Here is a 27,996-nt window from a genome sequence, read left to right on the forward strand (position 1 = left end):
ACAGGTATGTTTAGATTAGAGGATCTTGCCACATAGCCCAGTGATGACGGTAGGTTGACTGACTGATATTCAACGGTGTACTGATATTCATCTCTGTTCTCTCAAATCATTGCACAAACCTTATATCACACCTTGTATCGGGTGTTGACAGTCACGTTCACCCGTCGACACTGGATAACGTGACATTGATATCGGGACACCGGTGGAGCCGAGGGTAGAAATATAGGAAACATGTGACTACATGCAGTGTTGTCGGGATTGAAAACGATAAATTACATACCACCTGCTGAAATACAGACATGTGTTACGAACAGGTGTTGTCGGCCACAATCTGTGACTTTGTAACTGATTCATATTTCTAATGAATTAATTTACCTGTTACTCACTCACATTTACAATACCACACCAGTAGAGAGTGAGTTTCGTTTTGTGTTTTGTTGTTTTGGTTTGCATGCTTGTTTTGTTTGTTTGTTTGTTTTTGTTTGTTTTGTTGTTTTTGTTTTGTTTGGTTTGGTTTGGTTTTTTGTTGTTTTTTTACTTTGCTTTGCTTTTTGTTTTGTGCTGTTGGTTTTGTTTGGGTTATTTTTCTTGCTTTTGTTGTTTTGAGGTTCCCTTCATGGGCTCGGGTGGAACAATCTTCCAGCAATATCGATGCAAAAGCAAGATAGCAGAGTCTGATATGCAAACACACCTAGGCCGGGTAGCATTTCATCCCAGAGACTGAGACAGACTGAAGTCAACCAGAGTCAAGTACATCAACTACATCAAGTGACAGAAGACGATCGCCCGCAGAAACAGACAGGTACAGACATCAGAGATCTGCCGAGGCAAACACAGACAGTGGCAGTGACTGATTAACACATAGACAATCAGAGGCAGAGATAGAAACAGAGAGAAAGTTTGGGTAGGACTGCTCCTTGAGCACCTCGATCCTTACTGTAGTGTGCACAGGACAAAGGGCTAGCCTATGCATTGGAGCTTGGACAAGTACATCATGTCAAGCTAACCTAACTAAACGAAGCATTGAGTTGTACAGGCTGGACGTATTTTTCATCTCCTACCTCAACCGGAAAGAGAGCGGTCGGGCAAAAGAAATGCCAGTGAATATATATGTAATCTAAAATATATGTTTAACACTAATCGTACAAGTTATTTCATCAAATTTGTTACATTTAGATCGCTTCAAATTGAAATAATTTAATGGGCTAGATGAAGTCGCTTTACTTCTAATAAATGCAGATAAAGGAAAATCATTTTGACCTGGGTTTATTCATTAGTGGACAAAGCACACATTTCGAAAATTGACAGTAACATACCCGTTAGGTGTAATACATACATCCTGTGACAGACAGTGGTATGTTATATCAGGGAGAACAGATGGCTGTAAACTGTAAACTATCCCTTGTAAGGTTTGTAGTTGGTAAGTACGGAAAGGTCTAGGAAGAGCTACAAGGAGCCCATTTCCAGAATCACCTGCCTTGTGTAGAATCATTCACACTGTGCATGCAACGCCATAACAATCATGACACCGTGCACCCACTCGTAACCACCACCACCCAGCCACAAATTATGAACGGTCCCTAACTGCTCTTGTTATACTGCCTCCGATTCAATATGTATTCCTAAATATGAAAGGAATTGGGGACAGGTTATCCAAGATAGTAAAGTACTAATATTTACATGCATGAGTTACAGACCCTGAAGCCAATATAGCCAAGAAAGTCCAAGCACGTCTTGAAAATGTGACAAGTCTGGATTAGCACAGCTTCTGAAAATGAAGGAAGTCTCAGGGCTCCTTTTCGTTTCATATTTTTTCTTTGCTATGACCATTTTTCAGTAAAATGTGTTTGCTTCATAGACTTGTTTTAAGTCTAGAGGGAACAGAAGGAAACTCTAGGCACTTTAAAGAGAGGAAGGATCACAACGAATGTTATTACGCAAAAGGTTTTGGTTGATAAATAAACATTTGCGTTCGTTTGATAAATAAAAATTTGCGTTCATTTGATAAATACAAATTTCAAAACGTATTCATTCTGTCCAAGTAACATTGATGATTATGTGATTGGAGAGTCACGTTTTACAATACTTTTCAAATTTATCATTAACGTGTCTCTTTGAATGTTGTACAGTTTACATTCTAACAGGAAGTGGTGTACATTTTCACAGGCATTTTCAGTGACAAGAATCAGAAGATCTCATGTTAATACGATAAAAAGCATAGAGCTGACTAATCGTATATATGACTAGTACTACATCTGAATGTGTCAGTCACTCTACTATTGCTGTAGTTATGCACTGTAGTCTGTTGAATACGATGGTTACATCAGTTTGTTGGTTGTTGGTTGGTTGACCTTGGGAAACAACATTAACACCATCACCATGTACATATCCACATATTGCATCGGCGAATGAATATTTATAGACATGAAAGTATATATTATATATGATATTATTACTATGTATGATATTAACGCTATGCAATTTCACTTTAAACTGCATATCAGATACTCAGCGTCATATTAGGTAATGGTTCTGCATAAATAATGATCTCCGTAGTGACGTGGACAACAAAAGCAGCTCCTGGGATTCTGCTCTGAAATATGCATTATGCATGTATTGTGTGTGACGAATGCTCTGAACGGGATTGGGCTTTCGTCTTATCAATGCCTACTCGAATTGCAGATTGGATTAATCGATGAATTGTTTCAACCAAGCTTTATATAAAATTTGGCTTTGTTTGTTTTTATGTCATACTGTAGATATTTGAAAAATAACACAGCGGGGGTGTCCCCCCCCCCCTTTCTCTCTCTCTCTCTCTCTCTCTCTCTCTCTCTCTCTCTCTCTCTCACTCACTCACCCTCGCGGAGATGGCTCAACTGACTATCTGGTCGTATGGTAAGCATGCTAATGTGAATAGTATTCACGAACCAATCTGCTTTTGTTATCATGCCCTTGTAGTTAAAAAATCATTTCCATACAGTTTGCATGTAATAAATACGGAGATTGTGTCCTAGCTTCTCCTGCATGGACAGGCCAAGCCAAGCGCCTTGGATTATTACCATGTGATCTAAATTTTAAATTAATAATTTCCTAAATAAAGTTACACTATTGAAAAAAGAATTAAGTACGTTTGGGTCTATATTTTTAGAGGCTGGAAGTGTGAAATACATGAAAAATACGGATGGGCTGATAAGCGAAGTCGATATCAATATTAAAAACACGTGTAACCATTGCAGTTCAGTAATTTTCAGTGTTAACCAATGTTACCAGTGGGTACGTCGGTACTAAATTGGATTTGCTAAAATTACCTAAGGTTTCTGTTTCTAACTTCAGCGCTGTCAAATCAATTTGTTCATGCCCCTTAGGACAGGATACTGCATAGTTTGCATGTCAAAGACCAAACTCGGTCTCTCTATGATGTCAGTTGTGAAACTGAGTCAACTTCACCGCATTAACAGGTTCATCATTTGACGAACGTTTGTGTCACTAGAAAGCATCATGAACTTTGAGGTTGAACTGAATTTGCTAGGACTGTCAGCCTTTCTGGACCTTGTGCCATTTATAACGTGATGCATTGGACAGCATGACAGGAACAGTATTATTGAAGCATGTTCTTTGCTTGTTTATTTCTGGTTTGTTTCTAGAAGATAAAGCTGTAGAAATACGTGATAGTCTCGGTTGTTGGTGTAACGTCTTTTCTGTGTTCTCGCGATAACGTTTTTGTATTTTGGAAGCTGTGAGGAGTGATTGAGAGAGTTTAGTTTTGCGCCGCACTCGGCAACAATCCAGTTATATGGTGGTAGTTTGTAAGTAATCGAATCTGGACCAGACAATCTAGTGATCAACAGCATAAACATCGATCTGCGCAAATGGGATTCGATTACATATACCAGTGAGCCTAACCACTTGATCTCGTTCGTCGCCTCTTACGACAAGCATGGGTTACTGAAGATACGTTTTACCCAGGACCTTCACGGGTAAGCTGGTGAGTAAATCAGAAAACATAGAATCGAAGGTATAGCAACTTCCGTTTAACTGAAGCTGGCTCGTTACGATGTACATTCTAAAACTGTTATCATGACGGGGGGGGGGGGGGGGGGGGGAATGTTACATTCGTGCATGCGTGCGTCCATGTCAGAAATAACCCTTTCCACAAATGTACTTCATTCTGTCTAGAATTGCAGTCATTTTTGTGACATCCAAAAGATTTTGTTCAGCTACTTCTACCTTTAATTCATACAAACACAATACTGTTTAGGTATGTTATTTATTTTTTACCAGGTTATATAGGTATTGTAATTTTGGTTGAATCTTATGTTTTGTGATTACTTCAGGGCTTTTGGACATCTGTGTCAGTTTGCACTTCGCTTGTATACAAATCTGAAATCTGACTATCAGTCATTTCCGGGTTATAGCTAAAACGGAACCACAGCAGAACGGCACCGAAATCGTTTGGTGAAAACGGTACCAAATTGGCGAAAACGGCTACTGATTAAAGGGCTAAAACGTCACCATATATCAAACTTTATATTGACTTTATTATTATGTTGACTTTATTGTTTAATTGTTTGTAATGTTTAGATGTTTATTTCTCAAGTTATCAAGCATACAACACAGTGGTGAGACATTGTGATGAATGATGTGTATCGGGTACATGTCTGTGCGATGTTTTTACTTTCCAAAAATTGTCGGCAGAGTAGACGCATTTATTACCTAAACATGCTACACGCACACTTGGGTATGAGAAACACTTTCCAATCATTGTCGGCAGAGTAGACGCATTTATTATCTAAACATACTACACGCAGCTTGGGTATGAGAAGCACTTTCCAATCATTGTCGACAGAGTAGACGCATTTATTATCTAAACATGATGCAAGCAGCTTGGTGAGTGTTAGTGTTATATATTGATGGGCATACTTACCTGATATATTATTTATTTATATACGACATTCATGTATCTGTCTGTCCGTGACATTAATTGGTGGATGAAAGTTGAAACATGGGCGAAACCAAACCGATACTAGCATCAAAGGACGTGAAACTTTAAAAGCCAAACTACGTTAAGTTAGCATCAAACATTAGATCACCTGATCGTCAGAAGTCACCAGATTCAGTTAGACAAAGTCTAATTTCCTCGTTAACAACGTTAGGCAAAGATTACAACAGTTACGGCTCTGTCCATTAGTGTCCAACTCGTGTAATTCCAGGTGACGGAATGGGGTGAGTGGTAACGACGAACCCCATTGGTAGGCAATCTTTCAGTTTATTATAGGTCTTTTTTCATGGTGTTCAATTTCCATGGACACCGGTGCAAGCTCCGGACACTGTTAGGCAGTAGCGCTTCACATCCATTCACATGTGATTACAGCATTACAAATGTGTTTGCGAGAGAGTTTAAACGCTAATCGAACTCGATGTGAAATATAACGCACAGTCTACGAAGGTATGAATATAAATGGGGAAAGAGTTCCTCTCACAAATGGAAATCCTATAATCCACCTTGACCTGTAATACAATTTGTAAAAGTAGACGGTATAATCGCCGCATATGAGACATATGTTGCTGGATGAAATACATTGCGTTGCACAGTCAACTTTACTTGGAGCCCCGCTTTAATTTCGCTGCTCCCTCGAGGAGAATGAAAAAACAAGGTACCAAATAAATAGGATAGTCTCTGATATGACATATACATATCATTGGTTCTTCAGGTGCATTATAAATTATACGACAAGTAGTGACAATCTGAAAAGACAAGTCCCTTTCTCCTAAAATCTAGTTTAACCTCAGTCTGTTGATGGCTCGAATGCTGCTGCCGCTACTGCAGCATGTCTAGTCATCACCGTTGTCAGTGTGAAGGAAAAATGTTTTGATTTGTATTTCAAGTGGACTTTTGAAAGAGTAACGTTTGTTATATTTAGGGTTAAACTTTCTCAGTAAAGTACAGAATCTTAGAAATTGAACATTTTTAGTGGGTTGAGTTCCATCTGGATTCAAACACGGTGTGGATAAGATCGATCAGTTAAAACAGGACTGATGTTGGCTATCTCTTGTATGTGCACTGAAATATTTTACTGAAAGAGCAAGAACAGAAAAACAGTTGAAATAGTATGAACACTCTCTCCATTATGTTACATTTTTGTTATGGATGAACACTTTGCTTCTGCTTAACACTTGTCTGAAATGTTATCCTTGCATTTGCTTTGAAATTTGCAGAACTTGAAATGTCTTGTTTCAGTGACTGAGGTACTGTGAGAGAGGGAGATCGCTAGCAGACAACCATGGAGCTTGGTCTTGCTCTAGAGGATGAGGATCTAGGGGAAACCCGTGATCGCAGTAACATCCCGAAACTCACATCATTCAATGCTAAAGTGTGCTCGCCACTGGTCAGTACCTTGCCAGCACTGAAGGGTCAAGTATTGGTGTCTTTTGTTGGGTTAACTGGCTTTGGTGAACATTTTTATGACAGTGAAACCACCGAACCGAAATAAAATGCTGGTTTAGACAGGGTGCTGGATAAGACAGAGACAATGATTTTCCAACATGGCTGCCATGTACACTTGTTAATCTCTTTATCTCTGAAATGCTTTTGATTTTTTGTAATTGTGGTAAATTTGATAAGATTCAAAGCTCCAGATAGCTTTTCAAGCAACTGGGTAGTTTTACTCTCATGCCTCATTATGTATGAGGTATGTATGTTTTAGTAACTAGCATTTTGTGTACTTCCCACTAGTTTAAAGAATTGAGTATTCTCAACCAGAGTTTTTATCCTTATTGGGTAATTAACACCGATAAACATATAAATAAAAATGCTTCTTAATACACAGAAGTTAGTTGAGTAAAGTACACAGGGTATTATAGACCTGTTGCATTTTAAGTGATATTTATGCATTTTTTGTATCCCCAGATTTGTAATTAATGGAGTAAATGTGAATTTATTGCATAAAATATGAAAATACGCACCTTGTCTGGAGCTCTGAGATTAACTCTCTCACTCATCAATGCAATCCCTCTGTTATAAAGCATAACCACAGTAATCCTACGAGCGTTTGACTCACTTCACAATCACTGCTTTCTGATTATCTAGTGTGCCAAGAGGATTAATTAGTGTTTGTGGGTCCTTGATCGGACTGCTATTACCCATGCTGGTTAAGACAGTGGTATTTAGGAGATAAACATCATGTGTTGGCCAATTTCCGGGTGTTATTGAGTATTTGAAGCACGGGAATGCATTTGGAACCTACGCTTCAAATACTCAATAACACCCGGAAATTGGCCAACACATGATGTTTATCGACATTGTAAACAAAAAAGTAAACCAAAGGGGTTTTACTGTCTGCACTCGTTTACATCGCGTGTGAGTACAGCAGTAAAGTGTCATCAGCTTGCCTTTTCAGCTGGTTCCCATGGTAGCATTTGGAGTTGCTCCAACGTAAAGTTAGAATGATGTCACAATATGATTTGAATGACGTCACCACTGTTGATGACACAACAAAACAATTGTTTACGTGTAAGTACACAGTGAATAGTCTTGCAGTTTCCGGGAATCTAATACCATTTGATCATGTTTTTCAACCAATCAGATTGCAGAACACAGTGACTTTTGATTTACAATTAAAGTTAAAATTGGGACTGGAAAGTCATACCGGAATATGGAATAGATAGGTGCTAGATTAGACAATGTTTTAATGATCATAATATCGTTATAAGATGGGTCCAAAATTTTAGGCTGGTTTTGACAGTGTGAAAGTGTTGGCAGGTTCCACTGTACCTGTCATGATAATACTCCTGGTGAATCAGAAACATTCAGTAGTGGGTATGCTGTGTGGACCATGGTAAGACAGTCTCTTCAACAGATTGTGGAAAGATCAGGTTGCGAAGGACTGAGAGTGATAATACTCCTAATGATAATAATTCATTTGTATTGCACCTGGTATCCATCCATCTTGTTGCTCACTGGCACATGTGTAGGAGAGGAGAATGAAAAGGGGAACAAAGATTAAATATTGTACACAGTTCTGAACAAAAGGGTTTCCATCAGGCTTATAAAAGTGGATTCACAGATGGTGGTTTTCAGTTTTGATGGTAAAGTGTTCCATAATTGAGGTGCGACAGTGGAGAAGGCTCTGCCATCCATTTTGCATGTGGGTACTGGTTGAGACAAGAGAAACCAGTACACCTGATGTAACCTTTCAGTCTGCAGTTTGTCTATACCACGCACTGTTATTTTTAGGCTTCCATGATATGGAAAAATTCTGATTAAGTTCAGATCATTTACTCCGTAATGAGTACCCCTTTAGAAGTTACACCAGGTAAACCACAAGGAAACAAAGACTGCATCATATTTGCTTCATTCGCACATTCCAAAATTATTTAAAGCCATAGCGCATTGACACTGATTTTACTGATTATCTTACTTAATGTATATTTTCAATACTTCAGTTAGAAGGGCATCATCTGAAAATAATAGATTAGTTTTCTGACATTGTAGCAGTGCTTGATAGGAACCTGAGTACCCTCAGGTGGTGTGAGGAGGAATCTTTCATGGAGAAACCATGGTGGCCATATTGACTGATGTTTCACGTTTCAGTGGTTTGAGTCCGAGGTGGACCTCACAGATGACCGCGTGTCCGATAACAACTCTCAGCTGCTCAAGTTCAGCGGAGACTATCAGTATCACCATGGCAACTTTGCATCAGCAGCTGAGCTGTATGCCCAGTCAATCAGTAAGTGATGTATCTGTAAGTGTGCTCTGGTCTGTGAATGTATACTGTGATGTGAAATTTTTCCTTATTGGCAGTTAGCTGGGATCAGTTAGATTTTCCTTGTTACCAGTTTCCAGTGATCTATCAAATTTTCTTAGTTTCCTATAATCTGTGTATTGTTCCGTGCCCAAATTCCTTGTTGTATTTTAATGTCTTGCGTCTAGATTTCCTGTGATTGTTTTTCCGTATGCTAAGTATATCAGGTTTCCTTTTTTTCAGTTTAACGTTTCAATGTAACCAGGGCGGTGGTGTGGTCTAGTGGCTAAAGTGTTCACTTGTCACTCCAAATGCTCAGGCTCAATTCCACATGGGCATAATGTGTGAAGTCAATTTCTTTTGTCCTACACCATGATGTAGGTAGAATTAAAGGCAGGGTAAAACTAAACTGACTCACTGCCATGAAGCCTTGTTTTCTGCGTTCTTTCTAATGTTCCTGGTTGTTCTGTGACAGAGGTACTGCCAGGACACGCACAGGCGACCAGACTTGACCTCCATCAGTCAATGGCAAGATGCTGTCTGAGACTGGGGCGTATACAGGAGGCAGTGGACACTGCACAATACTTGGTGGGTGGCTGGTGGGGAAGAGGGTAGCTTGGTGGGTGGCTGGTGGGGAAGAGGGTAGCTTGGTGGGTGGCTGGTGGGGCAGAGGGTAGCTCAATGGGTGGATGGTGGGGCAGAAGGTAGCTAAGGAGGTGACTGGTGGGGCAGCAGAGGGTAGCTCAGTGGGTGGCTGATGGGGCAGAGGGTAGCTCAAAAAGTGGCTGGGGAGTGTGGGAGGCCTTAATGCTACATATTCAGTAGGGATTAGGGATGTGCAGTGGGAAGGTTTCTCATTTAGAGATCTTCGTGTCTTCTTTTCCCAAACTTCAACTATTGTTACTATGATGCACTTTCAGTAAAAACCACAGCTGCTTGTATCGCTGAAAATAATACGTCCTAGGTTCAGCACTCGATCACTGATAGCCATCAAAAGTACCAGTGAAGAAGTGTTGTACCTAGGACGTATTATATTTTAAGCAATACAAAGTGCTTTACATGATTAAATAAGGCAGTTCAATCTGGACATTCCCTACCTGAAATCTTGTTATAATGTGACTGAAATATTGCTGCTCCCTTTTAAGTCACTAACTTGTGCGGAAAGTAAGTCATAAGTATAGACTAATAGAGATTGAGTGGTTACCACAGGTTGTGCAGTAAAGAATTATTGCTCATGCAGTCAACCTTTGGTTGTGTGGAATAAATGTAATCATCTTCAGATGCAGCTGGAATAATGCTGTACCTTAAAACATTCACCTGCTCCATGCTTGTTGTATGAGGCGACTAATGGGATTGGGTGGTCAGGCTTGCTGACTGGGTTCCAAGTTATGTAGATCCATGCTCACAATATTTGTCAGCATCAAATGCAAGGTGACCCATGAAGGTCTGAGGTAGAAGCCTTCAGCAACCTATACTTGCTATACTTGCTACTTGCTATGAAAGGCGACAAAGCTTGTTGTAAGAGGTGAGAAATGGGATCAGGGGATCAAGCTTGCTGACTTGGTTGACATGTCATCGGTTCCTAATTGCACAGATTGATGCTCATGCTTTTGATCACTGGGTTGTCTGGTGCAGACTCAATTATTTACAGACTGCTGCCATATAGCTGGAAAATTGCAGAGTGTGGCATAAAACTAAACTCACTAATTCAAATGCAAAGTTGGACCAGTCAGTTTGAAATACAGTGAACACGCTTGTGATGACGTATGCCAGAACTCATGTTTCCTGTACAGTTCAGTGAGTTCACTTGTATGATTATCTCTTGTAGGTGGACACAGCACAGAATATTGATCAGAAGAAACAAAGTTACATTCTTCAGTCTGAAGTTGCCCTAGCAACCAAAGATTGGCCAAAGGCTGAGAGTTGTCTCCACTTCCTGATTAGCCAACAGCCTCACTACACTCACTTCTGGCTACAGCTTGCTCAGGTCTACCAGCATGAGGTACTCCATGACAACCAAAACCACCAAGACGCGCCAGCAGTAAATCCTACCCACCAGGAGTCACTCATGGTTGGAGTGTCTGCTCAGATGAAGTTGATCACATGCTACCTCAGAACAAAGTGAGTTCTGTTCTTTGGAAGAACTTGGCATGTTGTCTCTCAAGATGTTTATCCTTCAGAGCCTGAATCTACAATGATACTGGCATTTTGTTGTGATTGCTTGAGCACCACCATTTACCTGTTGTTTCAAACCCTGTGTGTGATATTCTTCAGTTTGAGCAAGTGGTGGTCCGATTAATTTAATTAATCGAAGATTGGTCACAATGACTAAATGACCAAGTAATTGATCATGTTTTCTCATAACCAAACACAAATAGTTTTTTGTAGTATCTTAAACACTCCATGAAGTTTATGTTCTTACATCCTTGAATATAATCCAAGTCATCCTTGAAAACGTGAAAATGTTAATGCAGTTTTGCGCAGTTTGAAAATAGGACTTGAAAGACCTACATGCTTTCTCTATATTTTTGGTGCATTGACATACATTACCAGGAGAATTCTATAAACAATTCTAACCAATTATTATCTATGATTGATCGGTTGTAATTAACAAATCATCAACTGTGAGATTTTGACTAATTCCAGTGTTTGCGTTGACGCAGAAACCTGCGTTTTTCACACAAAAAATAATAAAATACACGCAAACATTCTTTTGGACGCATTGCGTCTGATGCTGCTTAATTCTAAGAAAAATACCTTAAAACAGCAACATATCAAAAAAAAGAAATTTTGAAATGATTCTGGATTGTAATGAACATTTTGTGCACTAATGATTTGGACCACACATTTATAATTTCATTTCTGCACGTACTCTGACAAAACCTACCGCAAACACTGAATTCCCAACATTAAAGTGAACAAAAACATAGATGACTATGGGAAATGATCATACCAAATTGTTGATCATACCAAAATGGAAATATACGTCTTTTCTCTAATGTACAGGATTTAAAACTTGTATGACATCAGTATGACAGATTGTCTGGACAAGTCATTTCCTATTTCAATGTCGGTGAAAAGTTAGTAAAATTGTGCTGTGAGTGAGAATTACTACCATGGCAGAATTTAATGTGGATATTATTTCCACAACAGTTTACACTAGGAATTTTATGCATGGAACTAATTTTATGTGGATCTGATCACCATTGACATCGGCCCAGCTATAATTATGAAACTATGAATTATGTTTGGTAGACTGACATTGAAATGGATGTGTATTCCAGACTGCTTCTTCAGAGTGTGCATCGTACTGTGAGTGAGGTGATCCGTCAGCGTGATCAAGCCCTTCTGCAGCAGGTACACATCAGTCATCCCAATGTCTCTTTGATCCTACCCACACCACTTTTCTCCCCCACTGTAACCTTCCTTCTACTTGACCCCTTCTACTTGACTTTCACTGCCCAGCCACTTTCATGAACCTAAAAAATAGAAGTCCTGGTTCCAGTATCCAACTAACCCATGAATTCTGGTGCTGACCCTATTTTTGGGGGGGCAGTATGAATAAAATAAACTTTCAGATACCACTCTTTTCTCCCAGCAATAACGGACATCAGTCATTCTGATAGAAAGGGTCGACATGATGGCAGCGAGCTTGATAAGCTTGAAAAGCTTGAATAGACAATTACACATTCATAAATGTGTTTTTAGTTTTTACTGCAAAAGCAAAATGTCAACAACAAAATAATTGACCTACAAACCCTAAATTTTGAAGAGGTGTAATCGGAACCACAATATTTAGTTTGTTTGGCCTTAACAACCACCAACCACCTCTTGTCTCAGAGTCTTCTTTAATTTGTCTGATCGAGTGTGTGAGTTTAGTTTTATACCGCACTCAGCAATATTCAAGCTAATGATGGCAGTCTGTAAATAATCGAGTCTGGACCAGACAATCCAGTGATTAACAGCATGAGCATCGGTATGTGCAATTGGGAACTGATGTGCCAACCAAGTCAGCTAGCCTGACCACCCTATTCCGTTTGTCGCCTCTTACAACAAGCAGAGTCACCTTTTATGGCAAGCATGCATTGCTAAAGGCCTATTCTACCTTCACGGATCTGTCTGATAGAAGTTCGTGATCTCTATGTTATCTTGTAAATTGTAGATATTGCAGATAGTCAGTGTTGCAGAGTGTTGAAGCAGCCTAGTGTTGATGTAGTTTGCTGATGTTGCTGGTTGTTGTTGCAGATGGAGGAGAGGCTGCAGGAGCTGGCAGTTTCCGAGGAGATTATGGCTCGGGGGTCAGAGGTAACTTTTGAAACAGTTGAAATCGTGGTATCACTAAAACACATGTCCATGATGTGGGCAGCTATTTTACAATTTTATTCATTTTCTTTCACATTTTCACAATAAACTGAATATCTGTAGTAACAAAGAAATAAACACACCTTGGAATGTTGTTTCTGATTGGTTTTAACCTAGTACATCATCTTAGATGTTCACAATTATATATCACAACAATGCGATTCTGGAGAAATCCTTCAATTTGACACTATGATGGAGCTGCAAGACACATTGGCAACACTAATGCATAATTTGATTCAGTTTCTGGGGAGAGACATTCGTCTGGAGAAGTGGGATGGTGATGACCTTGAAAGCAACACTCCAGACAAAACATTCAAGGTAAGCAACTTATCACATATTGTGGGTGTACCAAGATAACGCCTATGGGAGGCAGCTCTCAAGTTATTTATAATTATGGTATGCACGCCATGTTGATGATAGTGCTTTTACATAACAGATTCTAATACATATGTATTCCTTCTTCATGATCATCACTGTTTGGTATTGCAGCTTCCCGCTGGAGGTCGGGAGGACTTCAACATCCGATGGTTTGCTTGGTCCTCAGTTACCTCCTCTTCCCAAAATGTCAATGTGAAGGTCAACACGTGACATCTCTTCCAAAATTGTGGAAGTCCAAGATAACATTCCACACCCTATTGACCTTCACCTTAGCTATACATCCATAGAGACACTGGATATCACATGACACCTGATTGTCTAGGTCATCTTGAGGCAGACAATCGGGAAGCCGTCGCCCTTGTGTCGACTGACCAGGTCTAGCATGGTCTGCTTCTTGTGCAGTGCCCGTGAGGACTCCAGCTCATACAGAGTACACAAGTTAAACAAGATGCCCTCATGGAGGTTGTTCGCAGGGTCACGGTGGACAAGGGATTCCAAGGTGTTGAGGGCGTCCTTGAGCCGGCCCAGGTACAATGAGCATACCGCCATGTTGTTGACAGCCTGCACAGATAGAGAAAATAACTTGACATTTTCTATCATGTGACATTTTCCTTTAAGTAATGTCATGTGTTGGTATTTTAGCCTCTTTTTATTGGATTGGTATTGGATAATTATAGAGCTAAGAAACATGCACACATTCAAACCTAGGACAAAAGGTTTCTTGTGTGCCCAAAGGATTATACACTGCATGGCAAATTGTGGTGACTGGGCGACTGCTCCCATACCTCCAGAGAGATATCACAATCCTGTGATAACAAACCGCTTTACAAACCACTATTACATCATCTGTTGACATGCAACATCAACACCTGCTGATAACTCATAAAGTTTTGCCAACATAATCGACACTAAAAGACACAAATGGTGTGTGAACAGAGTACCTGGAGATCATACTGTAACTGGAGATCTAATATACCAGTCAAATTAAGTTAGGGATATTGGTATTTTTATGACTGATAATTTATCAGTATGTCAATGAATAAAATAGATCACTATTCATAATTTCAAAATTTATGAATATCCCTATTTTTGTCCAGTATATACCAGTTGTCATAGTTATTACAGCAGCCTCTGTTGTCAGTTCAAACAGATATGCCAACCCATGCTAACAGTTTTCACACTTACACATGTATTTAGTGGTTCTAACTGCACTGCCAGCTTGAATAGACCATAAGCCTCCGAGAAGTTGTTCTGGCACATGGCAGCCAGACCCCTGATGGGAAACAAAAACACAGAGACATAAAGTATTGTTACATATGTACATATAGTGTTAGCTGCAATTTAAATAATTCACTTTTTTTAGTGAAACAAGTTATTCCAGGACATTTTGTAAAATATTTGCAAATTTATCTTTCTGAAACCGCAAAATTGCAAGGAGACATTTTCTCACCACCTGACCCGCGAAGGTCCCGGGGTAGAATAGGCCTTCAGCAACCCATGCTTGCCATAAAAGGCGACTATGCTTGTCGTAAGAAGCGACTAACGGGATCGGGTGGTCAGACTAGCTGATTTGGTTGACACATGTCATCGGTTCCCAATTGCACAGATCGATGCTCATGTTGTTGATCACTGGATTGTCTGGTCCAGACTCGATTATTTACAGACCGTCGCCATATAGCTGGAATATTGCTAAGTGTGACATAAAACTAAACTCACTCACTCACTTCTCACCACCTGAAATGGGCTATATGCCATGTAATTGGATTGGAAATAAATACTGGTCCCCAGGAAGATGAGCACAGCCTGCTACACAGCACCCAGGTTTCTCATGAACACCTTGGATTGACTCTTCCTGCAGTACCTGTTGATGGCATTCCTGCAGCTGGATGTGTTGTCTCCCTTCTCAGAATCTGCTTCCAGCTGCTTGAAGATTGCCAGGGCATCAGGAACATTTCCCATCTGCAACAGAACACCAGATTATCACTTCATTACCTTGGGTAAAAAAAAATCACAGGTTGAAACATATGGAGAGCAACAGACAGAAAGGACAGAAAGGACACTTCTGTGAAGAGTGGAGTCCCTTCACTATGTCAGGATCTGTTAAACCTCAAGTGAGTTGAGTCTAGATTTATTCCATTATCCTGGATACAACACTCGCACATGGCAGTTGGGAACATATGGACAGCAACAGATACAAGGACTCAACAGTGCTGCAAATTTGTGCACAGTGGTTTCCCTTAGCTATGTCAGGATCTGTTCACCCTCTGCTCAGTGGGGGTGAACTCAGCAATATTCCAGCAATGTGGTATCATTCTGTAAACAATCGAATCTGGGCCAGACAATCCAGTGATCAACAGCATAATTATTGATCTACACCACTGAGATATGACATTAACCCTCAGACTGTGTCATAGTGACTGTGAGTTACTTTTAAGCCTCTTTTAGCAATATTCTAGCAATATCACCATGGGCTGGCACAATAAATGGGCTTCACAGGTACCATTAGGGGAATTAAACCCGGGTCTTTTGCGTGATAAGCAAACGCTTCACTCACTAGGCTACCTTATCTCCCCTTGGCAGAATAATAGATTTGCTGAGATAATGTTTGATGGTCCTTGACAACATGTTTGAAAACGATTCTTGGATGCATGAATCATTCAATCTAAAACTGACGTTCACAGAAACTTCACAGAAATTAGCCACTTGTTTCCCCTCTATCTATGACTACAAAATGGCAGCAACTGACAATGCTGAGGAAGTTGTGCACAGATAATTTCTTCATAGGATGTCATCCATATGCCACTACAGGCCTTAATTCACTGCTCACTTGAGTCACAAAGAAAAACTACCTGAAGATATATTCGCCCAATCCCACTCCTCAGAGACTCCATGTTGTCTTTGACCTTCTCTTCCAGAGACTCGTACACAGATAGGGCAGCTTCATAGTCCTGGGGAATGTTAAGCATTCAAACTTAAAAGTAATCTCATGAATATCAGATATGAGAAGTCACTACTGTCACAGGGTGTTACAGGGTGTAGCATGAAATGAAGTCAAGTCTTTGAAGGGCATTTAGAAGTGAAATAAATATAGCTCTGAATCCCATTCTCATTCACCTGATGGAGTAAGCATTAACTCCGAAACGTTGTGTTCTCATAATAAAGAAGTTGATATCCATAAAAATCTTCATTCTTATGAAATGAAGTCCATCAACATTTGTGTCTCTCACTCAAAGAAACCTGAACTAAACAGAACACACTGCCATACAATTTTGGCCATCTGTCCAGACATTTAGGATGGTTCAAATCTCTAAGTTTTAACACAATGTATGTGGGATTACACTTTCACAGTAAAGCACTGAATCTAGTACTTTTGTTGGGTTGAGTCACATCCTGATTCAAACCCACACCCTCAGAGTAAGGCACCTAATTGCCAGCACACAATATGAGCTGCCTGACCCGCTCAGCCAGCGTGACTTCCCAAAGGGTTATGCAGGTTAGGTGCCTGACTTTAGGGGTGTGGGTTTGAATCCCACATATAACATGTTACATTTGACCCTTTCTAAGTGGCACCATGAAATCATTCACATTTTTAATTGAGAACTTTGTCAGAATTTTCAGGCTTATCACAAGGGTTGCTTTGAACACAAGATTGTAAATTGATTGTTTTCAGTGGTAGCAGTAACAAAGATCTTGTATTTTAAAAAAACTACTAATAAATCATGGTCAAGAATAACAGTTAGGATTCCTGGTAGTTGCCTCGTGAGTAAAATCTCCTAATTACATAGCAGCTGTAGTAAAGAAACCTGTTGTGTACCTTCACAAACACCATGACACCAGCAATCTTGTACAAAGTCTGAATCTCTCGTTGTCGCCACAGTTCCACAGACTCTGAAAGAAAAGGAAGCATGTAAACTGGTAATCTGTGTCTGTTACATTGTGAAACATCGGATCCTTAGGCAAAGTCACATAGGTTGTCCCATCAACTTGATATGCCAAATTTGTCGGAGTTCTATTGTCTGAGTGATCACCGAATTCAACAAACGGTACAAACTGGCTGTTCAAACCCATGTTGACTGTGTCGCAAGTGTGTAGAGCCTGTTTTAGTTTTTGGGCAAGTTGGATGTGGCACAGCCACTCAAACTGCGTTCTGGCATGAAATGATAAAAGCATATGTGCAAGCACAAAGCACGACTTCAGTTGCTTCAAACAAACCGCAACTATGTTTGTCGTAAGAGGCGACTAACAGGATCGGGTGGTCCGGCTTCGGTTTCCAATTGTGCAGATCGATGCTCATGTTGTTGATCACTGGATTGTCTGGTCCAGACTCAATTATTTACAGACCGCCACCATAGAGCTAGAATATTGCTGAGTGCTGCGTAAGGCTAAACTCACTCACTCACTCACTCAAAGAAACCATGCCTATTTTTTTCACAGGAGCAATCCATGCACTTCATGGCTGAGTCATGAAACAATGGAATGCTGCGACAGAGAATCCAATCTCTTTTGCTTCCCTTTGGCATTGCTGTTTTCTTCACATAGTATCACTAAGCAGATAACTGCTGATTCCTCAGCAATTTCCTGGACATTTTGACACCATCCAAAAAATGTACAGCAAGATATTAGGAGATTGACACTGTTATCGGCAGATGAAATCATTTGAGAGGCAGTAAATCAATCACTCAATATTCGTTACAACCACTGAACAATGAGTGGAAATTGGCAGGTCGTTACATCATGCCAACTTGTGTTAATTACTTTTTATCCATATGTTGGCACTTGAATGCATTTGGGCACACCTTACATCTTCAGTTTCCTGTGAGCACAAGGATTTGTCTCACTCTCCAAACTAAGAGATCAATGTGAGCAATTAAGGAAAAAATTTGTCTAAAAGTACAGTATTTAAAATTGTCTTTTGTACTGATGAATATAAAATCTCATCCAATCATTTCAAAACTATACATGAAATCATACATTTTCTGTTATCAGGAAAATATAAGACACTTCTCTGTATTAATACATAAATTTGGAATTTCTTAATTTAAGAGTATTTACTGAAATTAGCTGGAGCAGAATACAGGCTCCAGAGCAGCTGTAGATAGATCACTGGGACAGCTGTTACAGATGGAAAAGCTTTTGATGGAGGAAGGTTTAGCAGTTGATGTATGATTTTGTGACCTTGATTATACGGCCATGTTGGTTCCCTAGCAGACGTGACCTCATAATTGATGATGTCATAAATGATGTCATCAAAGCTTGTGCACAATGTTATTAGCACTGAGGCTACTTACAGTACGTCAACTGCTACTTGCATATTTGCAGTACTCTGATGATACAACAGCTTTGAATGATGGACTCATTAATGTACAATTAAACCTCATCAATTTCTGTGTATGCTGTACTCACTTTTCCTACTGTCAGCGGACATCTCCCACACACTCCCGTCCTCAGCCAGCCCACTGTCCAGGTTACAGAGCATCTAGCAACACAGAACACAATGTATATCCCACATGTCACAACATACAGCATCTAGCAACACAGACCACATCTTATATCCAACATGTCATGGTATACAGCATCTAGAGACACACAGCACACTCTATATCCCACAGGTCATGATATACTGCAATTAGCAACACTGGACCCACCATTTATCCCACAGCATGATATACTGCAACTACCAACACAGAACACACCATATACCTAAAATGTCATGATATACTGCAACTAGCAACACTGGACATACCATTTATCCCACAGGTCATGATATACTGCAACTAGCAACACAGAACACATTGTACATCCCACATGTCACAAGATCTTATATCCAACATGTCATGATATACAGCATCTAGACATATAACACACTCTATATCCCACAGGTCATGATATACTGCAACTACCCAGTTTACTGAGTATACTGCACATGCAACACGCTATATGGACCATTAATTTAATGTAAAACAATGTTGGAATTGTCATATAAAACACAGAAGTAAGACGCATTACTGATTACAGTATACATTATGCTGAAAAAAGAATACACAAGATATATAAACCTGAAGTTTGCTTCTTACCGTATATTATTTATTCAGCTTTTGTTTTCAGAGAATAACCGCATTTAAGGTTTTTGTTTTGTAAGTAAGACCTCTTTCCAGGTTTTACTTTTTTGTAATCATCTTTTCCTAACTCTATATGAACCTGAACATCTGCACATTCACATGGCATACAAGTGTTTGAAATCAACTGAAAAGTATCATTTAAGATTAAGATCAAACGGTGTTTGAAATTAAATTTTTTGGCAAGTACTTGTTACCTGGTATAAAAATATGCAACAAAATCCCTTACCAGGTAGCAGCATTCTTTCATATAGCTGATAATTCCCCCTCCTAGTTCCCGTACTGTCTTTGGCCATATGGAACTGTTTTAGGTCTCCTTGTACTAGTGAGTGAGTTTAGTTTTACATGCTCTCAGCAATATTCCAGCTATATGGCAGCGGTCTCTAAATAATCGAGTCTGGACCAGACAATCCAGTGATCAACAACATGAGCATTGATCTGTGCAATTGGAAACCGATGACATGTGTCAACCAAGTCCGCGAGAGTGACCACCCGATCCCATTAGTCGCTTCTTACGACAAGCATAGTCGCCTTTTATGGCAAGGATTCTCCTTGTACTAACAGAATATGTTTTATTGTAGATACGAAGGAAATGATGAATATCTGTTATCAAACATCGGAAGCAGTAATATTATACTTATGCACATGCACACTCAGTCGACTGGTTCTCTGTCTCAATTACTAGTGACCAATGAAAGCTCCGATGAGCATTCTGGGGGAAAGTACAAAACCAGTATCGTTAAGTTCACAAGTGAAAGTGTACAAGTGGAGATCTATCATTTGAAAATGCTGACTAATTGATGAACATAAACAGTTTCACTAAAAAACACTTAGCAGCAAGTTGTTTTTTCAGGTAGCAAAATAAAATTTTAAATAGCATATTTGCTACCTCAAAGTGCAAATGTTTTTCCACCAACGTAAAAACATCAGCGCCAGGAATTCCCTCCCCATCCAGTTTTACACTGTCTACCAAAAGCATGGAGGCATGTTTTCTCCTATATTTATAGCATGCAGAATACAGAGGTTATAACAGCTAACCAAGCAGAAACAAAGATCACAGAATGCACACATCATTAGACACATATAGACACAGAGTACACATGGTACATAACACATAACACACAGAAAACACAAGCAACTACAACATTATTTCATCTCTCACCCTATTGATGACAGCCAGGACATAGTACAGTTTGTCCAGAGCCTCCTGATTCCGCCCAAGGAAACTGGGGAGCTCAGCATGCAACAGCCTCATTCCGAACGGCACCATGGAACCTTAAACATAGACAGTATGAACACAAAGCTTCAGTCAGCACTGATTACCTCACCTCTCCAGTAACTGTGTACTGACGACGAGTTGGCAGGGGTTCAACAAATTTTTAAAGGCCACTTGTACCAGAGCAAGTGAACTAAGAAAGTAACTTGTCCAAACTAATTTTTCACTTGTCCTGCTTTATGAAAGAATACATCAACATGGTATTTGATGTTAATGTTTAGTGGACTATTTATTGAGAAGTGATAAACAGGAAAGAAATATAAATCAGTATTGGTCATCTCTTTTGTCCGTTATTGGGGTATTGACCTTCTCCAGTCACCTCTCCTCAGGTATTTAAGAGGATAAACTGTAATGAGGACTATCACTGAGTTTCATCACAGTGTTTTAACATGGAGATCCATGTTAGAACTGAATCCATGACTGAAGAACAAGGGAAAACAACACTGAACATGAAAATGCTGTGTCTCAGACCACACTGCTTATGCCTGGTGTTATGAGGCAACTAAAACTGATGACCTTTCAAAATGTCAACCATTTTCATACTGGAGAGTTCAATGACAGCTGTAAAAATGCTGATAGAAACACAAACCCAGTAACTCTATTATTTTACCAATGAAGATCAGGGTTAAAACTGATCTTCAATAACTCATGATTGTCTTAAGAGTCAACTAATGGGACCGGTTGATAGACATCATCATATCCCAATTGCATAGATCGTTGCTCATGACGTTGATCACTGGACTGTCTGGTCCAGACACTATTATTTACAAATGCAACCATAAAGCCATTCTCTTCCCACAGAGGTTACTCCTGTCATATCTTCCTTCAAAACCTCTGTTCTAATACGGCCCTTTCATGGTGCGAGTGTTCAAGACTCGCGATTGGAGGCGTTCAGATTCAGTTGTGCAATCAGAGATGTTGTTTCAAGAGTGATCATTCGCAAAATCTCGGTAATTTCCGAATGCATCGGGAAAACTTGCCACTGCCAGTTTTTGTTTCTACAAACACATCATGGCGATTGATCCCTGCACTCTCTATTGCCAGTTTCAAATTTTCAGTTAAACATGAAATACCGAAGTTTTCCTTCGCACGTTGATGAACCAACTCCATGGGAGCCGCCATATTGTAACTAAGTCTATTTAATGCTTGTTCTGATTTGATAGTAACAAGGGTGATATTGCCTGTTGTGATTTTTTGCCGCATGGGGATTTCTCGATGACTGGGTAGCGGGAGCGGGTATTTTAAGTTGGACAACTTGTCCCCAATCCCGTTCATATTTGTAAATAAAATATGTTTAAACCAATCTCGATGACCCGGAAATATGGCCGTATTAGAACAGAGGTTACGTAGGAAGATATGACAGGAGTAACCTCTGTGGGAAGAGAATGCCATAAAGCTGGAATATTGCTAAGCGTGGCATTAAACAACAAACCAATCAACCAATCATTACAGTGTTTACCTCTTCTGCCTGGGTACAGATGAGGGTAGAACTCATAGTAGAGGTCAGGTGTGTCAAGTGTCTGGAAGCCACGCAGCTCTGTATCAGCAACATCATAGAGACGTAGACGAAGCAGCAGCGACAGACGGCAAAACCACAGCTGCACAGAAAGAAAGTGCAGAGAAACATTTATGAGAAACTTATCTTTGCACCTAGCACCCTATTCTGAAGTCAGGAAGAAAATCAACTGTACATAAGTTAACATGTTCGTAACTTACTCCTAGAAAGCCTTTAAAACTAGTGACATTCATATTTAATGTCTTGATCACAATGACAACATACAAAATAAGAAGTCCATCATGTGATGGCAATGGCAACTGGCAAGAAATATATACAGCATTCAAGGTTGTCCAGTGACTGGGCAATTTACTGAGCAAGCTATGAAAGGAATCCACCTTGCACTCACAACATAATATTCAAAAGATCATTCATGTGACAGAAGTAGTGGTGGCCTGATTGACTGACATAATCGCACAGAAACAATTTTGGAACACTTCTTTGCTTTAACAATACTTTTCACAATGTTGGGTCTGCCTGATACAGCTTGGTTCAAAGTCAGGACTGAATTACCTTAAAGACGCCAGGAAATTTATACTATCATCCTTCAAATACTACTCATCCTTTAAAGATGTAAAATTTTCAAATGCATTTTATTTTGAAAACACTCCAAAGAGGGACATGTTTTTTCTTTATTATTTGTGCATGAACAAACATAACCAGGAAAGTTTGATATATGACGCTAACCAATTACACCTGTATTTTCGATGACTGATCAGCTGTAATGAACCAATCATCAGTTATGAGATTTAATCAATTCCCAACAGCAGACAGAAGACTACATCTGTTAGCCATCAGTGGAGGCTTGATAGACTCAAGTCAGGTGACAGAAGGCTGTCAAGAAGCTCCCTCTACCTGTAGAGTATATTGGGACTGTTGAGTTGGCTCCCCACCAGTTGCCTCCCCTTGTCCAGCATCCGCCAGCGTCTTCCCTGTCAGATCAACAGCTGCCCTCAAGCATCCTGCAGACTAGACATACAATACACTCAGGGCAATGATGAGCAATAACTTCATAATAATTTGACATCCATTTTAGCAATTCTCATTGCAGATTGGTCAGGAGTGGTGATAAGACTGTGCTCCTCTCGACAACATTCTATTGTTTGTGATGTTTCAAATCACAATTATCCACTTCATTTCCAAGAGATGCATATCCTTGTTGACTAAATGATATTAACTAAGAACATATGCTGGTTTGAACAATGATAACATATTACAATACCTAACAAAAGGTTGAATTCCTACATTCCACTGAAAATCCATCACCTACTATATTTTTTGAATAGCATATCCTATATTAAAGAAAAGATTTATTGTATTTCAAACCTCAGTAAAATTATGTCCTGACCTGTGCTAAAACTGCCGCAGTTTATTCCACCATTCATAACTGTGAAATATATGAGATAGTCTGTTTGAGATAAACAAAAATGTGCATACTCAAAACATACTAGTAATTTGAGGGTGCTCAGTCTGCCTGGCTTTTTGGAAGTAAATGCTATTCAGTAATGGATCTAAAGCAGTCTTGTGACGTTTGCACACAGAAATCTAAACTGTCACATAAATCCAGTGTTCATGAATAGTGTCTGACCCTGGGACAAATCCGGTTCATTTGCTGATTGTCCGGAGGAAGTCTACAACCCGTTGGCCCCAGTGTCCGATGGCATATTTTGCAATGACTTTCACTGAAGTTGTTGTATGTGACACATCAGACTTGTTTGCTGTTCATAAATGTTATGTTTCTTGATAATTAATGCCAGTTATAAGAAATGTGTGTTTAATTCTCATTCATTGGATTCTGTGAATTTTCAGTGGGTCAGACAGACATCTGAAACTTACAGGCCCAAATGTCCTGTTACTCTGAAACACCATTCATGAACAGTGCAAATTCCACTCCCATGTTCCACACAAATATGGTTTCTCAAATACGCCTCCTCAATGACATAAGCTTCCATATTGCAATATTTATCACTTCTGTCGAATGAATCTGTGACATATCAGTGTTGAAAAAATCTAACCTTTCTTACATTTATCTTTGTTTATTTATTATCTTTTAACATGTTAAAAAGAAGTATCTTCACAAAGAAAACATACTTCAGTTTTTGCTTCAGTCGCTTATTTTTTCTAAATAATGCCCCTGATTTTTTAACACAAGAGGCCGAACGTCTCCAATCATCCTATTCCTAGATCCATCACTGATTATTTCACAAACTACAAAAGATATCATTGTGTAATGACTCCATGTCCTGATATGCTTACAATGAGCTGTTCCAAGCCAGCAAAGTCCTGTGATACATCATGTGATGTCAGCACTTTCCTCTTGACAGACTCCTGCTCTCCCATGTAGCGATACACAAGGTCACGCACTGGATCTCCCTGCAGAATAAATACTCAGAAATCACAACAGCCTGATATATACTTACAGAAATGAACCAATACAGATGAGTTTGCCCAACAATCATCATTATCATGCTAATGGGCAATGGTGTCTGCTTTTCCTGTGAAATAACGTCATCCATGGTAGGATTCCACATCCGTCTTCATTAACACATGGACACTCATAACTAGTGCTGGTATTGGCATACAAAATGAGATAATAAAATTTTAGTCAAAAATTCCAAAGCATTGTGCACTAAAGCTGTGATACGATATGAATCCTGGTACAAGGATGATGATACAATATGTATCATGATACTAAAATCTTCAATTCTCACAACAACAATAAAACACCATAAGTTTCAAAACAAAACTACTTTAAACTATCAAAATAAAATTCCATGAGCGTTTTTCAATGTTCATTTGGGAATAAGACAATTAGGTTTAAACAAGACTTTGTCAATGTTAATAAAATGCGATTGCTATGCTCGACACAGTTCCAGGCACAAGAATTTCCAAGAAACGTATGAAAGAAAAATAAGTGTACATGTACATATGTTTTAATCATCCAACAACAGTAAGTCTTTCTTGACAGATATCGGGATTCAGCAGTACCCAAAGTAAAACACTGTCGCTCATTTGAAGTATCTCATCGGGATATATGACAATGTAAAACTTTGTATTGATTCACTGCGCTGGCATTCCATAAATGGATGCATCAATGTGTATTGATGAATCATCACTCCACTACTCATAACTGCCTTTTAACAAACAAAGTGAATGAGTGAGTATGGTTTTACTGGATCATTAAAATGATGAAGAGATGCTTAAACCATTAGGATACCCTTCATCAAACAAAGATGCAAAAGTGCTGGTCTTACCTGTGGCTCACTGCTCATCACTCTGGGGCAGCTGAGTTGTTCAGCTGGTGGAATATAGCTTCCTGGAGCACTGGTTGCCATGGTCACCAGAATATGTCTTGTGGCATCCGATGGTAGCCATGCATCGTATCTGCGGTCAGCATCACTGGTGGAGAGGCTGGATGTGAAAGGGTCATCAGTTCCGTCTGTGAATGAAGAGAAGGCTGGAGGGGTTGTGGTGGTGGATCCATCAAACTGACGGAAAGGGCTTGGAGGAGCTGAAGGAACGGACGTCTGACGGTCAAGACCAGGAGGCTGGGAGTAGGAATATGCTCCTGGGGACTGCTGTAGAGGAGGGGCGCTTGTGGCAGCCTGGTGAACTGGGGTTGACAGGGGAGATAACTGTGTGGGTGTTGTTCCAACACTTGGTGTCTGATGAGCTTGTTGGTATCCTGGAAACAGCATTGACTGCTCTGTTGTTTTAAGTGTTGACTCTTGATTTGACGCCTTTATCATCTCACTGCCATCTCCACATGGACCGAGAGTTTCCTCCCCTTGTGCTGTGAAGGATTCAAATCCACTTTTACTGAGCAGATCCTCACTACTACCTTGCAGTTCCCTAGGCGTCAACAGTGTCTCCCCTTCAAATGGAATGCTCTCTGGCTCCCTGTGAGTGGGTTGGGTATCAGACTCCTCCATTTCCTGTACCAGGCCCACCTCGGGATCTTCGAGCTGTGACACCTGCAAATCTGACTGCACCATCTCACTTTCCTGATCCCCTCCTGTCAAGCTGTCAAACTGACTCTCAGTAAGAGCTTGCAAACCAGAGGTGTCAGCTTGGATAATGTCTGACTGAGGCACAGTCTGAAGCCCAGGACTTTCTGGTGGAACTGTGATAGAGTCAAAGAAATCAGTAGCATCATTACCACCAACTGGGCTTTCAAAGTAGCTGCTGAGACTTGGTTGTGGTGGGTTTGTAGTCTCCTGATTCCCAACATCAACTTGGGAGAAGGCTTCAGTGACATCTGTTATCTGCTGTTCATTACTCGGTGTTTCACTAGTGGGAGATGTATCACTGGATGCATTGAATGTGATTGGCCCTTGCTGGTCACTCGCTGCATCATTTACTCCATCAGTCTTTTCTTCCCCATCATCCTCGTCAGTAGGAGACGGCTCCAAAGCCACAGAGTCCAGGGTATCTGTTGTTGGGGAGTTGACAAGTGTAGCTACACGACTTGGAACACCCAGAGCCTCAACTGGGAGGGTTCTATCAAGATCATCCTCAAGGATGTCAGTCATATCAGGCGACTGATCATCCATCGCTGAATTTCCTGCAGGTAAATAATGTGTTAGGGAGACTAAGAATACAAGCAAAAGAAAACTCCAAGATATTTCAGTTATTCCTACAGTATAGATTTATAGTAATGCATGGTCCTTGACTGTCACAATACAATTTCTGCACACAATGAAACACCTTGATTAAATTTATATTGCAACATATACATAGAACAAGATTTGACACTGGTACATTTTTATGAACAATGACTCATAGTCATCCAAAAGGTTCTCAACATATTTTTCAAGACTGATAACAATATGAATGCCATGTCAAAACATGAAAATGTCCTAATGCTATTTTTATAAACAAAACCATGGTTGTATCCTGTCCTGTATATCTACAAAGTATGTGTTACAAAGAGACAGGACAGAACATGATGAGAATGGATGATTGTTGGGGATAAAATACATTCATTTCAGGTTACAGTTGAAAAACTTTAAACATATGCACTGAAGTGTATGTAAATACTGGGCAATTGAGGCTGTGTCTGAACAGACGTCGGCTAGGAATAATTGCCATAGCTTTTCGTCTTATAGATACTGTTACCCGTGTAATTGTTTTTTGTCATTGTACATAAAACATCCCTGTCTGACCATTATGAAACGTGAATTATTTCTCAGTTTCCAAAAAGTTATCGATGCCCCTCCCCGGTTAAAATGGGGATTTAGGGAATCTCACAAACATGAGAAGATTGTCCTTCGAGTCATAACACTGTACCTATTACCCTGATTGCAACCCAAAAGGCGTGAAGTGCTCCTTATTTTGCATCGTGGCACATTTTACTGAAACAAATTTGATGCGTAAAGGAAATAAAACAGATGTGTCACCTGTCAGGAGGGACCAGTCACGACCACGATAGTTAGGTTAGACTGGGTTAAGAACAACTGATCCCTTAGCGGTTAACTATATAGTTGCGTCTGCGTAAAATACAGATGTACCAGTTTAGCGGTGGTGTCGTTCATATTGTCGGTAACAGGTCGTACTTCCATCGTCTGC

The 27,996-nt window shown here is 39.9% G+C and overlaps 2 protein-coding genes across 5 annotated transcripts; one reads left to right on the forward strand and one right to left on the reverse strand.

The window, feature by feature from the left end:
• On the forward strand, window positions 1-14,551 carry LOC137290490 (uncharacterized protein C8orf76-like). Of its 4 annotated transcripts, XM_067821463.1 has the most exons (10): window positions 1-49; window positions 608-802; window positions 6,239-6,386; window positions 8,591-8,726; window positions 9,217-9,329; window positions 10,570-10,862; window positions 12,026-12,098; window positions 12,987-13,046; window positions 13,344-13,421; window positions 13,593-14,551. In XM_067821463.1, exons 3-10 carry the CDS (start codon window positions 6,282-6,284, stop codon window positions 13,689-13,691), a joined length of 957 nt encoding a protein of 318 aa, XP_067677564.1. In that variant the 5' UTR covers window positions 1-49; window positions 608-802; window positions 6,239-6,281; the 3' UTR covers window positions 13,692-14,551. The 4 variants fall into 4 exon arrangements, with proteins under 4 accessions (XP_067677564.1, XP_067677565.1, XP_067677563.1 ...); XM_067821464.1 differs by lacking the exon at window positions 1-49 and having other exon boundaries at window positions 389-802; XM_067821462.1 differs by lacking the exons at window positions 1-49; window positions 608-802 and adding an exon at window positions 5,308-5,446.
• On the reverse strand, window positions 13,101-27,996 carry LOC137290489 (trafficking protein particle complex subunit 12-like). The gene is made up of 12 exons (XM_067821461.1): window positions 27,828-27,996; window positions 25,683-26,992; window positions 24,685-24,801; window positions 23,284-23,397; window positions 22,333-22,471; window positions 20,760-20,872; window positions 18,885-18,957; window positions 17,296-17,369; window positions 16,331-16,429; window positions 15,343-15,440; window positions 14,667-14,754; window positions 13,101-14,042 (listed from the first exon to the last, which is right to left on the reverse strand). The coding sequence occupies exons 2-12, from the start codon at window positions 26,979-26,981 to the stop codon at window positions 13,800-13,802; spliced, it is 2,457 nt and encodes an 818-aa protein (XP_067677562.1). The 5' UTR covers window positions 26,982-26,992; window positions 27,828-27,996; the 3' UTR covers window positions 13,101-13,799.

This window comes from Haliotis asinina, chromosome 7 (genome assembly GCF_037392515.1).
Source record: "Haliotis asinina isolate JCU_RB_2024 chromosome 7, JCU_Hal_asi_v2, whole genome shotgun sequence".
Lineage (NCBI taxonomy): Eukaryota > Metazoa > Mollusca > Gastropoda > Lepetellida > Haliotidae > Haliotis > Haliotis asinina.